The sequence below is a fragment of the Serinus canaria genome, chromosome 15 (assembly GCF_022539315.1).
Source record: "Serinus canaria isolate serCan28SL12 chromosome 15, serCan2020, whole genome shotgun sequence".
NCBI lineage: Eukaryota > Metazoa > Chordata > Aves > Passeriformes > Fringillidae > Serinus > Serinus canaria.
In genome coordinates, this window is record NC_066329.1 from 6,203,609 (window position 1) to 6,219,543 (window position 15,935).

Genomic DNA, 15,935 nt, shown 5'->3' on the forward strand with positions numbered 1-15,935 from the left:
GGAAAATGGGCAGTTATCTCTACAGCCTTCTGCCCCTCAGATCAATCTGCAGCAAGGACGTGCTGAAATGGGAGTCCTTGCCACACCTCTGCTGCCTTCCTTGTAATCAAAATCTCCTTCCTTTCATAATAATCTCCATTTTAATCTAGTACAAAACCCAGCATTTTATCTTTATGGATTAATGAAATTGCCTATCCCAGCTCTAGCAATGCTGTGAACTTGACTACTCAAAAGTGTGCTGAAGTATGCTGAGTTAGGTAAAGGGGATCAATAACAATTTATCATGAAAGGGCCAGCCATCAAGAGGTGTTCCAATAAGACAGAAGAAACTCAGCTTTAGGAAAGTACCATCAAATCCCCTGTTCCAGTAATCAAACATGTGTTATTTCAAACTTAGACGTTTGCAAAACAAACTCCCCCTATTATTCTTTCAAATTAGTTTAGACTTCCTATAATTTAAAAAAGATGTAATCACATCCGCAGAGATCCCAGAATTCCTTATGAGCATCTTAAAAAGCAGGAATGAATCATTTCCTTGTAAAACAATCAAGTTTGCAATGCTGTGATCTTGGAAATAACAGTTGAACAGTCAAAGTCAAGCAGTCAAAAGAAAATAAAAGCATTTAATGCAAAATATTTCCAAAAGTTTTTACAGCAATTTCCTATAAACGGAGTCTTTTCTTAAAGAATGAAACCACCGATACAAATGTATTGTTCCAAAGAGGATTACAAAACTCTCTCCTCAGCCACACAGGAGGTAGGGAGGGCATTTCTCTTATTTAAAAACACCTAAGATGAACTGAAAAGTGATATTAAGGATCTAGCCTGCTATGTCTAAGTTATGGTAACACACAGATTCTCTGGGATTAAAACTTCACAGGCTGATATATCTTTACCCCATAAGGCCTTTATTAAAATTCCTAATAATTTGTGGTTACATAATGGAAATATCTGAGATGACTGTCAGCTACATTATGTGGTTTTTCCTAATGATGGGAAGCCTGACCCCGGGGCAGGAGCAGACCACGGGGTGTTTTACCCTGCAAGGACCAGGCTTTAGGGATGGGTGTTAAAAAAAACCAAAAGAGTTGTTTCTATTCCTGCTCAGTTGCTCAAGGCTGTAGTTTCTGGCACCTGAGGGCAGGTGTGAAACTGGTGCATCCTGGCATCTCTGGCTGTCCAGTGGCTCAGCCTGGAAGGGCAGCCACTGGGAGGAATAAGTGATGCAGCTGCACCAGGCTCCCCATGTAGATTTGCAGCTTTCCAAGCTGCTGTTGGAGGCTTTAATGGGTACAGAGAGAGCTCATACGGAGTGAGCAAGGCCCTTCAGATGACAGCAGTAGTCCAGACAAAATTGGTCCTTGTTGAGAACCAGCAGGAGGCAGCTGGAAGGTAAGGGCAGGACAGGCCGGAGCCCTTCCACAGAGCTCTCCAGCAGGACAGGAGCTTCCCAGCACTGTAATTCATTCCTTCGCTTGGCACACTTGGCTGGTCTGGGAACGATTACCTGTAAAAGGAGCTCTTTCACCACTGTAGCTGTTCACTGCAGTAGTGCCCTGCAAGGCTGGGCTCTGCCTGGTCTGCTGCCAGCCAAGCAGAGAAAGGCTCCAGCTGATCCCCGGGGAGCTGGGCTGCCTGCTCCCTGCTTTGCAAAAAACAACAAAACAGCCTTCGAGGAAGATGCAGTGGGGGAATGTGCTCTCTAGCAAACAAAGCCACATTAATCAGCCTCAACAAAGCAGCAGTTTTCTCTGCCAGTGGAAGGGCAGGCTGGTGCCTTCCCTCCCCAGGACAGACTGTCTTTTGGGCTCTCTGGGGCCACGTGGGAGGCTCCTGTTTGCGCTGTGCTGCCCCAGTGCTGGGCTCCCCATGCTGCTACCAGGAGCTGAAGTCGCCGAAGCCTGTGCTCTTCTTCTCTTTCTTCACAGCTGTGCTGGTTGAAGGCCCATCATCCTCCACACTGCGCTTCCTGCAGCCAGAATGAAAACAACTCTGAGGGAGTCTTTACTGCCAGTAGGACCAGGGCAGCTTGGATGCCTGTTCTCTCCCAGCACCAGCTATACTGGAGCCAGCCCATTCCTTGTCAACTAGACAGGAGTGCAAGCTGCATGCCAGTACGGGTTGGGGGTCTTTGCCAGGCCCAAAAAGAGGGAGCATGAGTCCACTGGGATGGTTTGGATCAGGCTTTGAACACTCCCAGGAATATGTTCACAGTACAGAAAGTTCTCCAGGCCAGAACTGAAGATTTAACAGCTGTACCTTTTTAGCATGGTCAGGAGAACATGAGCCATGAGTTTTCCCCACACCTTCTCACCTGCACTTGTGGCAGCAAAAGGATTTGTGGGGAATTAGGTATAAAGCACCTGGGAGAGCTCTTCCAATCTTTCCTGTTTCTTGAGCCCAGCCTGTTGCAGTTGCTGCTATTATTATCAACCTCTCTTGAGCAGAGCTTGCAACCCCAGGGAACACTGTGCCACCAGCTCACGTGCTGTAGTTTATTGTCAGATATCAGTAGCTGATAGGAAAACACAAAACCCTAAATCTACCAGAACAGGCTGCAATGACTGAAGGTCCTTTCTATACTACCTGGTCCTTTCCACAACTGCTGGATTTCCTCTGTAAATAAGAGTGCAGTGTGTCAGCAGTTTTAAGCTGGACATAGTATTTTAAGGGACACACAATATTCTGCAACTGAAAAAATTCACTGACACACTAAACTGACCTACCTGAGCTTACATATTTCTGTTCTCACAGTTATGCAAATGCCTGTAAGTCACAGAGGCACACACAGGCTGATTAAATGGCTGCCCAGATCTGTGTATGCATAAATACAGGCCTTTATGTAGCAGACAGACAACAGCATTTTTGCAAATGCTTTTAGAGAAGTCTGCTAAAAATCAAGTGGAAGGCATTTATTTTAATTTTTCCAAAACACATGCTAAGCTGCTGCTCAGCCAGGATTCTGTGCTGTTCTCATGAAAGAAAGCAGTGCTGCCAATCCTGACAGGGGTACAAAGGGTGCCTGGGAGAGGATGCTTTAGGATAAGCCTGTCCAACCAGCCAGGTACCCTGGAGCTACTCAGCTGCCCTGTGCTCCCACAGCAAGCCTGGGAGCCAGCTCCCCTTTCCAGCCATTTCAGCTGTGCTGGTACAGCTGTTTGTGTGGCTGAACAGGGAACCAGAGCAGCAAACTGACGGGGGCCTGGGGCAGCTACTTTGTGCAGGGCAGAAGTTGCTCAAAGAGAAACATCTGTGGGACTATGGCCTTCAGAAATAGCTTCAGAAAAGGAAGAGGATAAAAGATGGTATAGAAGTGACACAGTACAGTTCCTCAAAGACTTCTGAGTTCTGGAAATGTATCTACAGTTCTGAAGTCAGCAAATGCTTTTAAGGACCAGCTTGGTCATGTTCAAGGGCTAAATGAGAAGCTCAGTAAATGTGTGACCTTGAAAAACAACAGAAGTGAAGTAAACTCTTGACTGTTAGGACTACATGAGGGTGTCTTTTCTGGCCTAAAACAAATATCTGAACAATGGCACTGGACAGGGCCAGCATCCAGCAGGAAAGGCACCTAAAATATTCAGCAAAAATCAGAAGGACAGGGAACTCACGCTGCAGCCATGTTGATGTATTTTCCAATCCCCTGCCGGTAAGTTTTAGGAGTCTGAACCTCTTTCTTTGGGAGGACCACTTCAGCTTTTATTTTGGCTGCTTCTTCTTCCTGCTGGAACTTCTCTCTTTCAGCAGCGACCTGTAGGGAGCAAAGGGGGCAATCTGTTGCAAGAGATAGTGCAGAATAAGGAGAAAATGTCTACAATTCTTTGAAGCTTTAAAGCACTGTAAACCAGCAGTCAGCACTGCTGAGATTACAGGGCAGGCTTTAGGAGACAGCACTCAAGGGCCACTACAAACAGGCTCTCTGCAACCATTGTAGCAAAACTTTTTCACCTGCAGCCACCCAAAGCTACTGGGGACATCTGAAAGGAAACCATCAGAAGCCTGATCGACTGGGAGCTGTGCCAGACTCAGTTACAAGAGTAACTCTCCACTGAAAGAGCCACTGGGATCCTGGCAAAAAAGCAATGTTGAATGGCAGCTACTTAATCTTACCTGGCAACAAGATGTAGCAGGGAGCTGCCCATGTGCAAGGAAAAGTCATTAAGTTGCAAAATTCTCTCCAGAAAAGCTTTGGCCTTTCAAAAAAACCTCAACCAACCAAGCAACTCACCTGTGCATCTGCCTCTTCATAGGGATCAACAAAAACAGTTGTTGTCTCAATTCTTATTTCTTCCTAGAAGCAGAAGAGAAGAACAGTTATTCTATCTGCTGATTCAGTAGTGCCATCTCCCCCTATTTTGGTTTCAAGAAGTGTCAGCAGAGTGACCAGCACTGCCAGATAAGGCCACTGCCTCCACTGCTTCACACACACCTTGGGACGGTCTGTTTTGGGGTCACTTTCCACATTCTCCATAGCAGTCAGAGTTTCAAAGCCACCTACCACCCTAAAAGAGGAAAGACATGTTATTCAATTGTCACAACACACTCCAAATATTCCTCCACCCTTACCTTTAATATATCTCATTTATGTCCATTACTCTAGCAGATTTTTAAATCATCGGATCTGGGGGGAGAGGAGTCAGCAACTGTGTTTGGAAGACCTAAGATAATGTCATTCAGTGTGGAAGAGAAGAATTTTTCCCTCAAATATGGGATTTGAATTTAAAATTAAAGAGAACATGGAAAAGTCCAACACTCAGAGGCAAAGCAAAGCCCAAAACCTGGAAGGCACACAAACCAGCCAGATGAAGAACAAGTCTCTTCTTCTTCTTTGTTTTCAAACTGTCTATGAGACCTGAGAGTGTTATCAGGAAGAGAATGGTAACTACAGCACAGGAGAGCAGTGGCAGAGCTGTCTGCACTAACACCACTAACAGTGAGAGCACAGGATTCCTCCACAAGAACATCATGACTGTGAGCCCATGAGGGCTCTGGGAAGGCAGCAAAGCATCAAGTCACAGCCACAGGCTAAGGCCAGGACACTTCTCAAAGCAGTTTTCACCTAGGAGGGCCTTAGATCCCTGGTTTCTCACTTTTCAAGTCAACATATCCAAACACTTGCTTGAAAATGTTTAAGGCTGAAGGCTTTCTGGACATGTTTATTTTCAAAAAAAGTGTGGAACAATGGGAACATTCTAGAGAAGCATATTTAGAAAGGATAAATGGGGAAACCCAGATAATTATAATCCTGTCATCCTGTCATTTATCCCAGCAAAATAATGGAATAGCGGAGACAGGACATGATTAAGAAAGAAAGGAAATAAGTAACAGCAATCAACAAGGTTTTGTGGAAAACAGTGTCTGTCAAACAACCTTCTATCTTTGAGACAACAGATGTGGCTAACAGGGATAACAGTGTCCACAGAACAGACTTCTGGAAGGCGGCTGATATTTTGATTGAGGAACCAGAATGCTATGAAGTGAATACAGTACACATGAACTAAAAAATTGGCTGACAGGTGTCAAAATCTAATTTTAAACAGGAACCACTGAGTCAGTATGTTTTCAGAGGGGTCCTGCTGGGATCAGCTCTTGGTCCCAGGGTATTTAACACTTTTATCCACCTCATCATCCACAATTAAATTTGAAAACAGCTATTCTTAGAAGAGCAGTAAATAAAGAGGAAGACAGGCTGTTGATGCCGAGTGATCCAGATCCATTAGCAAAGCAGGCTGTAGCTGGACAACATCTGTTTTAATAGAGCCAAGCCACATGGCCAGGAACCAAAAATACAGCCCATACTAACAGCTGTGGGACAATGAGAAGCAGCTGTAATTCTCAAAAACAGTGCTCCAGGAGCCAGGAGAGTCTGGGGCCAGGAGATCAGCAGCAGGGGCAGGAACTGGCCACTGAGGAGTCCAGGGTTGCCCATGGGACAGGGCAAGCCAAGAGCCAGCAATCCCCCAGCTTCCACAGAGGGGTAACTGTTGGTAACTGTTTTGAAGCCTGATTGTTGCTGGGACTACAGCACCAGCACAGGTAGGCTGGCAAGGGGTGGGCAGATGAGATGGGGGAAAATCAAACTGAATGAAGCTGGTGGGGAAAAGGATACCAAACTGGTGGAATATGTAGAGCATTTTATCACCTAACTCTGCTTTCATATCAAAGAAATAAGCAATTCCTTGACCGAAACACATGCGATATTCACAGTCACCTTTACACATTCATACCAGGCTATTTCCCTCTCAAAGACACCTGTCCAGTCCCAGCATGGCAGACTCTGCCCGACCGGCACCAGGAAAGGCCTCTGACTCTTCTCTGCCATGGTCTCAGCTGATCCAATGGAGAAATCCACTTCCTACAGCACTCCCCAGTGCCCTCAGTGCCACCCCGTGGGCTAGGACAGGCTGTAAGCACAACCAAAAGGACAAACCCCACCACAGAGAATGAACTGAGATAGAGAGGGTGTCCTCACATCTGCCCCAGCACAGCTGTGCTTGCTCGTGTTTCAGTGCTACTCCAAACTCTATTCCCCAAGGGCCTGCTGATATTCTGTAATAAGGCTGTGACTTTTAGGTGCAATTGAAACCCATGGATGCAGGCTAGAACAGCCTCAGTCATTTGTGACTGGAGGGAGCAGACTCGGGGAGGCTGCACAGGGCTTGAGGACCCTCTATGAACTTTGGAAAGTTCATAACAAAAACTCAATTTTAAAATCTCTCTCCAGGCCAATATCAGACTGACTTATAATACTGGTGATTAACACCCAGCCCAAGATATATTCACTGTATTTTAACTGCCCCAAAGGAAACTTCTGATTTAATATCGGAGGATTTTCTAGCCAACAGCTCACTCATTATCTGCTTGTATGTTTTCATTTAATTAGGTTTCTGATAATTTGAAATGGCCAGATCAGCTGTGCACTGGCAATCTCAGCTGAGTAATCCCTTAGCCCATAGCTAGACCTCCCACAATATTAGCCCTAATGCATTTTACTGATGCTACCAGATCTTCAGTTGCCCTGCTAATTAAACTTTATTGGTAATATTTTGTCACTTGTGCATTTTGAAAGGCTGCAATACACATGGCATTCACAGGTCATCAGTAAATGACTTAAATAGTTTATTTTGACATGACTGTTAAGGGCTAAGTGGGAAGAAGACAAAGTTGTTATGCCTGCAAAGCATGTAATTCTCTTTTCTTCTTCACTTCTTGTCTCTCAAATGGAAAATTGCTGCCTTTTCTCTCCCTTGCATTCTCCAACATTTTGCACAGAGAACCTCTGTGTACTACACTATCAGCACAGTCAGCTCTCAATATAGGATTTGTCTTTATAAAGACACTGCTGTAATACTGTTAAAAAATAAAAACTAATTTGAATACAGACCACCAGCTCAGAGGACAGAGCTCTGACCAGAGGGACAGCAAATAATCTACATGTCACTTTTGTTCAGGGAGCACTTGGGAGCTTTGTCAGGGTCAGGCCCAGCTGAGGCTGGTATCTGACCACTAAAAATTAACATGCAAAAGGACAAGGTGTTGTGATAAGGCACGAAATGATGACACAGACACTGCTGCTTTCAAGGGGAACAAAAGGAGGACCTTTATTTCCTGACTCCAACATTTATAGTTTTCCAAAGGTGACAGTGGATTGGAGGGTGACAGTGCCACCTCTCCAAAGTCACTGGACAGACCAAGGGTCCATCAATTCTCTCCACCTCCATGAAAGAATGCAAAACATAGGTTATTTACAGAATGGTGTGTGAGAAAGTTTGTTGAAGGAATGTAAACTTCAGAAGGCTTAACAAGGTTTTACAAAATCAGGGCGACAGACAAGGCCTGATTGCAAACATCACCCATCCAGTAAAAACTGAACTATACACTAACCTGGCAGTCAGGGCTGGATGCAAAAGAAATTGAATATTCCAAGCTGTGAAGGCTTTTGTAAGCTTTCCTGTGATCTAAGAGACAAGGTATACACAAGCCCTTGAAACGTTACACGTTGTTATTGTCAAATCTCATGATGTTACATTGCAGCACTAAAATCAGTTTGATGAGATAAAGTGTGTCAAAGCCCATGCACAGGCATCCCTCACAGCAACTGCTCCTCAGTCAATGAGGAAACCAACACACCAGAGAAGGTTTTGGGATTCTTTGCCTGCCCAACAACACCTATTTTGGGCCAAGAAAAAAGCCCATACAAATTTTATGTAGAAATGACCATCAGAACAGTACATAAAAACATTTAAAAAAATCCTCTAAAGAGTGAGCCATTACTTAATATTATTCTAATATTCAAGGACAACTGTACATAATTTTCAGTAAAAGAAAATGCAGATTCCAGAAATTCAGACTCACATCCCTTTACAGTCTTTACACATGTTAAACGTGTGGCACAGCCAGTGACTGTTCACACTGTGCTGCCTGGTCTCGTGCAATGCCACTTCTGCCAAGTTGGGAGCCAGCATGGCAGGGAAGGGAGAAGGGCATAAACAAGTTTAACCTTTTCCACTGCTACTGGCTCTATTCCTTTTATAAGGTGTCATACATGCTTTGTCCTAAACTGGCTGAGGTTTAAAAAGGTGTTCAGATGACACCCTGCAGTGAAAAGGGTGACACTTTCAAGACACCATTCACATCAGAACAACCGGGGAACCGAGAGTTTGCTGTGTGCTTCCAGTAGATGTTGAGCAGAGAAATTATGATCTCAGCTATATATTTAGCTCAGCAACCCTGAGACAGCTTGTATTTTTAGAGGAGCTTGATAAATGTTGCATTACATTTAAGCATGAACGACAAGGCAGGTACATTTATGGTATTTTTTTCTCTTAGCATAAGAATGAAAACAAAAATGTGCCCTCACTCGTGCAATTCTGTTTTCTTGAAAGCTGGCTAAGTTAGCACTGGAAATCTTTGCATTTCACATTTAGATGTGAAATGCAAAGATTTCCAGTGCTTACTTACTTCCTGTTAAGGCTCCTTTATGTACAGCAGTAACCTTGCTTCAAAACCATTGCCAATGCCTTTGCCTGATGAAGAAGTGAAATACCCAGAGCAGGCTCTATCCATTTGCAATATGCCAATGAAGGTCTCACTATACTTTAGTTAGTGCTGCCCCAAAGAAAACTGCATCTCCCCTGCAGCCCGGAGACATTCACACGTGAATCTACTTCTCATACTTTTGTTTGGAAGAATTATAGGAATTAAGCAATGTTAAATTGCCTTCTGCAACGTTGGGGATGGCAGTGGGCCAACATAATAGAGTTTCCTGGTCTGAAGATGATACAAGAACAATGTCTGGACTTTTTTTAAAACAAGCTTTAAACTACAAACAGAAAACAGAAAGAAAAATTGCTCTTTTGTAAACACATTCTGCCCCGAAGGTTATTTTTATAAAAAGGAGAACACACATTTATATACACACACAGAGGGAACAACACATATGTGCACAGACACGCACACTCAGGACAAAATGTTTTCTATGCATACACCCAATCTGCAATGGAGTGAGCAATTCAAATGTGCAACAAGAAAGCAGCCAAAACATCTCCATCTCTCTGCTAGATAAGGGCTTCATCTAGCAGGCAAGACATGGTAATAAAGGGTGATGAAAATAAAACAACTTGGAAAAAAGCTTATTGAAACTAGACTCAACAGATGAACCTGGCACAAAAGAACTTCCCTGCCTTGGCACAGGTCCCTCTTCAGAGATCATACAACTGTTTTGGGAATGACAGCAGCCCTCATGCAGCTCCAACAGCCCAGTGCTCATGTGCAGCCATGGCTTCCACAGGGAGGCCTGGCTCATTTCCCCACCTTGCTCTTCGCTCCTATCCCAGTGTCTGGGGAGTAGACTCTGCAGTGCAAAATTAGGTCAGTCTCCCTACACAGAATCAGCTCTTCTGCTGTCACACAGTTTCTCCAATCTTCAGATGTACTAAAGCAGAAGAGCCACAAGGACATGAGTTTTCCAACTTAGAAGCAACTGGGACTCACTGATTCAAATCATACAGGGAATGTTTCAAGTGGAAACAGACAATGTGTTATATAACAGCACCTGGGTAACTGAATAATGCCTGGTAGTTGCTTTATGTAGTTAATTACTTTAGAGGACAAGAGTTACTTTCATTGCCCCAGTCTACAGTATTGCAGTAGAAAGCAATTACACAGGTTAAGGAATACTCAATACAGAGTGATACTGATCCAAGGGAAGAACTCTCTTCCACAAAAGCATCTGGCAAGGAAGAGAAGGGAAGAAAAGAGAAGAATAAGCTGAATGCATGTCAGCTATTGACTGATGCCTCCAGTCTGACCAAGCCTGAGGTGTCCCAGACCACCTTGTTCATTATTTCTGGGAACAAGAGAATTGAAGAACGAGCAGCAGACACCTCGAGAGACAGTAGAAATTATTCACATAAGCAGATATGTACAGCCTCATAGCAAAGAGAAAACTGTCCTTGACATACTCATCTGCTGTCTCAGTTGCCACTTTCTTTTCTCAGCTCTTGACAAACACAAGTGATGCTCTAATAAACACACAGCTGCTGTACAGATAATTTCCAGCTTTGCCACTCTGACCACAACACTTTTCTCTCTGCTCCCTTTATTGCCCTTTGTTTTATCACATCACATCACATCACCTATCTGCAACATGCCCTTGCTTTCAAGCCCACCATGCTTTGCTCGTCCTAAATCTCGCCCAAAATTCTGAAAGAATTTTTCTCCTTCTGTTGATCACTTTCCACTACTATTTTAAATATGCACATTTTTATGTGTGCCTTTAGCTTTGGAACAGGCTCCCAAAAAACATCGATGAAGCAATTTTGGTTTTTCCTGAGGTTTTCTTTTTCCAAAGGTGGTGGAAGGTAGGTTGAAATGGGTCACTGTCACAACTTCCCTTTATCTATATGTAATCTCTTTTCTACTTACACAGCTCTCAGGGACAGAGATTATGTTTCTATTTCTGCTAAAAAAGGGCAAATGTACCAGGTCTCTGATCCACGAGAGCTGTGAGCCATTGCAACAGGAAACATAACAACAACATGGATGGGATATGCTTGCACCTAAATTTCATAAAGAACACCCAACAGGAACCTGAGTTCATCTGCTGTTTTGGCTGTAGTGTTCCTATAGCCCCTGCAGGTCACAGCACAGCTGAGGCCCAGCTTGGAGCACAGGTAGGAAGGAGACTCAGGCACAGAGCCCAGGGCAGCAGCAGGCAGGACCCTCCCCAGGCAGCAGCCCCCTGCAAATGCTTCTCATCCCCTCTGTGCAGAGCAAAGGCATGTCAGTTAGTTGATATTATCTCAGTTTCTATTTTAAACCTCTTACCAGCAAGCTAAAAGCCCACAAAAACCACCAGTTGGTTTTCATGTTAATTACATCATTCTCTAAGTCAGAAGAAATAGTAATTACTAGAAATGGTAATTACTAATTTAATCTAGGCAGCTCTGTTGGAGCAGGAAATCCAAGCCTGCAATACACCTCCAAGGGAAGGCATTCTGCTCTCACTCTGTTTTGGCTCCTCAGCCATGCCAGATTATCTCCTTTCTTTTCAGGACCAGCATCCTCATCACTGCCACAGTGAGCAGCGCAATCATGATGAGCCCTTCCCTGTCCTCCAGCCACACCTTTTTCCTGAGACATGAAAATTCCAGTGCACCAAGGCAGACACATGTCACCTCTTCCCTGTCCCACTGCCCAGGAGTGGGCATTTATAGACTCTCCCACATAAAAACTGTGTTTCAGACCAGTGAGGATATAAATAAGATGCATTTCCAGAAAAGGCACTTTTCAATGGTGCATCCCACAAAGGACCAAAGAAACAAAGAAAGGAGTAGGGAATGGTTGCCCTTTCACTCTTTTTTGTTCTCCTAAGTACAGAAAGCTTGCTGAAAAGTTCTATACGAATTACAAACAGGTCATTGTGCTCTCCAAGATACCTGTGTGACACTAACATGGACCAGAGTCACACAGGAGTAGCTAAGAGTACAGTTCAGATCAGAGTATTTAGATTTTTATATTAACTGAAATAAGTAATCCTCAAATCTATATGAAAGTCACAACAGGCCAGTAAGCATCCAATTAACAATATAATTAAACACTGATGGAAACAAAGAATCCTGATATCATGGGTTCATTCTGCTCTTAAACCTAGATATTATTCCAAGATATGCTTCCCAGATATTATTGTGCTATAATCAGCTCATTTATAGTCACCAAATCACTCAGGATCTAAAATATCAAACTGAAGTTGGAGTTTTACTAGAGGTACAATCTCTGGCATCTTCTGGCTTTTATGACTTTTAAATACAATGCAGGTAAAAACAGCTGGTGGATTCTGATGACAGAATACAGATCTTAAGAGCTACACACATGAACCTTTTATTATTAAATTTGTTGGTAAATTCAATTATTCAATAATTCAACATGTAGATTAATACAGACTGACTGGGATACATATATCCCAGCATCTTAATTTTACCTTATTTGTATTGATCTTCATTTCCATGCAAGAAAGATCAGAGTAAAATTTCCCTGCTCTGTGCTCATATGAAGATGTCACTCAGTTTTCATGCAGGAAGCCAAATATGATTCTAAACCAACACTTTTAATAAACTTTTTCCATTGTATTTCATCTTAAAGTATAAGCAGCACCACTTCTTCACTCTGGGACCTAAGCTCAGATTTCTGTAACAGCAAAGACAATTCCCAAATTAAGATAGTCTTTGCTAAAACTGCAAAAATCTCTGCTATATATGCTTGAGCAGATTTACCTGGACTAACTAATTCCTCTCTAAAGGGCAACACACAGTGTGAAACATCATCTGAGTTATTTTGCTCACAAGTTACTTGAGCTATTCAGCACAGTGTGAAGGCTTTGGGGAGCACACTCCCTGCACCACAGAAAGCTCAGCTTCTCTCCAAATCCTTTGCTGGTGAATTCTGGTAAAACTGGAGCACACTGAGGAAACACAGCAAAGCCACTGGAGGACTTACAGGATGCTCACTGAGGCCAGGCTGCACCCAGAACTGAAGACCAGGCACATTTTCAGCTGAGCTGTCTAACACAGACATTACTTGATGAGGTGGCCAGCTCAGGTTAACAGTATTACTGCAGGGGATTTGAAGGGGTTTTTGCAAGGTGGACTCAAATTGTTGCTGAAGTGAAGTAGTCCTAAGATCTGGATAAGGTAACTCCTCCAAGAATTACTGACTCTTAGCTTTTAGTATTAGAATTTCCTTTTTTTATCTGCTTTCACGAAAGGACAAGGGATCTTTGAATTTTTCTAGGACAAATCTGAGAAAGAAAAGAGAAATACATTTCCAAGAGTGCAATTATTGAAGATAACAGCACTAAAATAAAGTGCCATTAACATGAAGCAGTTTCTGCCTCAAAAAGTTTCAGGCAGGGAAGATGGATTAAATATATCACTTTCACTGTACAGCACAATTGCATGACATTCAATCAAAGTAAACAGCACATGGTTCTGTTTTCCATTACTGACTTCCAAATGAATAGAACCATGAAAGGAATAAAACCCCAAATCTACAAGTAAAAAAGACTGTAAGATTCTCAGGAACTCCCAGTGCAGCAGGCTAGCAACATTGCCACTCCTGCCATGCATGAGGGATGTCTGAGAACAGCTCTGCTTGACTTGGTCAATACCAAGTACCTGCAGTAGAGGAAGCAAAGAGCATCTTTTGTACCTTCTTCTACAATAAATATCTTAAGTTTTATCATGTGAAAACTTGACTGGAAAAGACTTTCAGAAGAGACTTCTTTATAAGGAATGAAGTTCTCTCACTGTCTGGGCATTGGTAGAATCTTTATATACGTGTGCATAAATATACAGATTTTATACCAGTGATAATTGTCAGGAATAAAAGAAAATAAGAATAAAATAAAAAAGAATAAGAAGAGCCAAAAGACCTCATCTATGCAGAAGCTCTATTCCATGATGAAGAACAGTCCTGTCATGACTAATTTTTCAGTTGATGGCTCATAAGAGGATGAAAGCAGCATTGAAGAGCTAATCTCTTGTGTCCCAGCAATTAAAATGCACAAATATTAACATGGTTCATTACATGACTATGATTACTTTGCTCATGACTCCTGGAGGGCCACCCACAGAAGGGAAGTGAGGCAACTTACATGGATGAAAGGAGGGAAAAAAGGCAGGGTCTGCTGACTGGCATTGGTGCAATGTTGCCCACCTACTCATGACCAGGAGACCTGGATTGTGAGCTGGAATTTTGCTCAAGTTCAATTGCAAGAGTCACTAGATTCTTCTTTTTAGGCTTCAGACACACAAGGGAGAATGTCTGCTATGCTGCTAGCCAAAATATCCTTCACTTACCTTCCAAAAACCGTGTGCTTCTTGTCCAGATACGCACAAGAGCGGAATGTGATGAAGCTGGGAGGAATAAAGATATAACAGTTACCACATTGCCCCAGTGACCCTCAACAACAGCCAGTAATGCTTAAAAACACAAAGAGTCTGCAAAGGCTTCCAGAGAGAAGCCAAGCCCCTCTCTGGCTCCTTTCTGGAAGGCCTGTGGACCAAACATCCTTTCACGCCTCACTATTGTGGGTTCCACCTGGATGTCTGGAGTTTTGGCTTCTCACTTTTCATCACACCAATATTTTTAAACAGTACTCCAAGAGTAGGGCCTTGCAGCAAGTCCAAAATTAATCGGAGCATCTGCCTCCTTGGCCTTGCAGGCCCTGGGAAGCTCATGCAGGGCAGGCAGATGTGCATGGGAAGAATGCTTCCTGCTTGGGAAGAACATTTCTGGTGCCTGATGGGCAGCTTGTATCCAGCAAACAAAGTTACATGACACGACAGCCTCTGCCAGTGTAAGCTTCTATTTTCTATATATTTACTTTATGCATTTCTCTTCCCTTAAACTGGTCTGTTGGTGATCTATTTCTCCTCTGGACAGAGCACACTCGTGCTCCAGATACAAACATCCCAGAAGAATACTTCAAAGTGTCAAAAGTAATTAATTGGACTTTTAATTTTGGGGGCTGTACCTTTAAACCTAAACAATGGAACTAAAACACTAATCTAAAGCAACCTTTACTACTAAAGCTTTACTCTAAAGCTCGATGATTCTTTGGAAGTCCTGGACTACAAATGTATGAGACAAAGGTTTCCACAGTGTGGTCTGCAGACCACGATGGCCTGTCTTGGCTGGACATGCAGTGCTGGCTCTCCTCCCTGTCTCCATCTGTTACACTACATAGGAGACAGCTAAAAATATATAAGCATTCCAAAAGCACTTTTCCATATAAGCAACTGCCTCAGGAAGTTATATGATTGGAAATAGGAGCAGCTGTAATGTTCCAGACAGTCTATTAAGATGTAGCTTGCCCTAGGAAAGCATTGGCATGCTGTGCAGAATGCAGACTCCTACATGGGACACCACTTTACTCCTGGATATCCAATACTTAAAATCATCACATGGTCTGTTATGTAGCATTGTAATAAAAACCCCTGAGAAACAGCACATATACAGGGAAAGCTTCTCACCTGTCACTACAGTCAAAATAAAGACAACAGAATTAACATAACTCAGGAGGGTCTCAGAGAAGTCCTGAGCATTATTCAAGCATCACCTTGCAGGGAGCACCCAGCTCTCTCTGCCCTGTAGTGCCTGTCACCAATGGGGAGAGCTATTCACAGAGTCCCCAAGGCTAGAGGAGATGGATCTAAGTGCTGCCTAGGAACCTTTATAAATATGGACAGCTGGACTCCCTTAAGGGCTTACATATAAAGGAACTTCATATTTCATTTGCAAATTTTAGGAGAACAAACAATCACATTTACAGCAGCAGATAATGTGACTCAAAATGGCACATCGCTTATGGCCTCTGTAACCTCTGTTATTAGAATCTCCTTTTTAAAAAATAAAAAAAAAAAAGAAAGAAGCCT

At 43.1% G+C, this 15,935-nt stretch overlaps 1 protein-coding gene across 1 annotated transcript in view; it reads right to left on the reverse strand.

The window, feature by feature from the left end:
* Positions 1–603: 603 nt before the first annotated feature.
* The window catches only part of PPIL2 (peptidylprolyl isomerase like 2), a 68,605-nt gene continuing 53,273 nt past the window's right edge, over positions 604–15,935 (reverse strand). The window contains exons 16-20 of the mRNA XM_009092340.4: positions 14,358–14,414; positions 4,430–4,502; positions 4,229–4,291; positions 3,612–3,751; positions 604–1,969 (exon numbers count right to left, since the gene is read on the reverse strand). Of these exons, the coding sequence (XP_009090588.1) occupies positions 1,876–1,969; positions 3,612–3,751; positions 4,229–4,291; positions 4,430–4,502; positions 14,358–14,414 (427 nt within the window). The 3' untranslated portion in view covers positions 604–1,875. The remainder of the gene's footprint in view (positions 1,970–3,611; positions 3,752–4,228; positions 4,292–4,429; positions 4,503–14,357; positions 14,415–15,935) is intronic.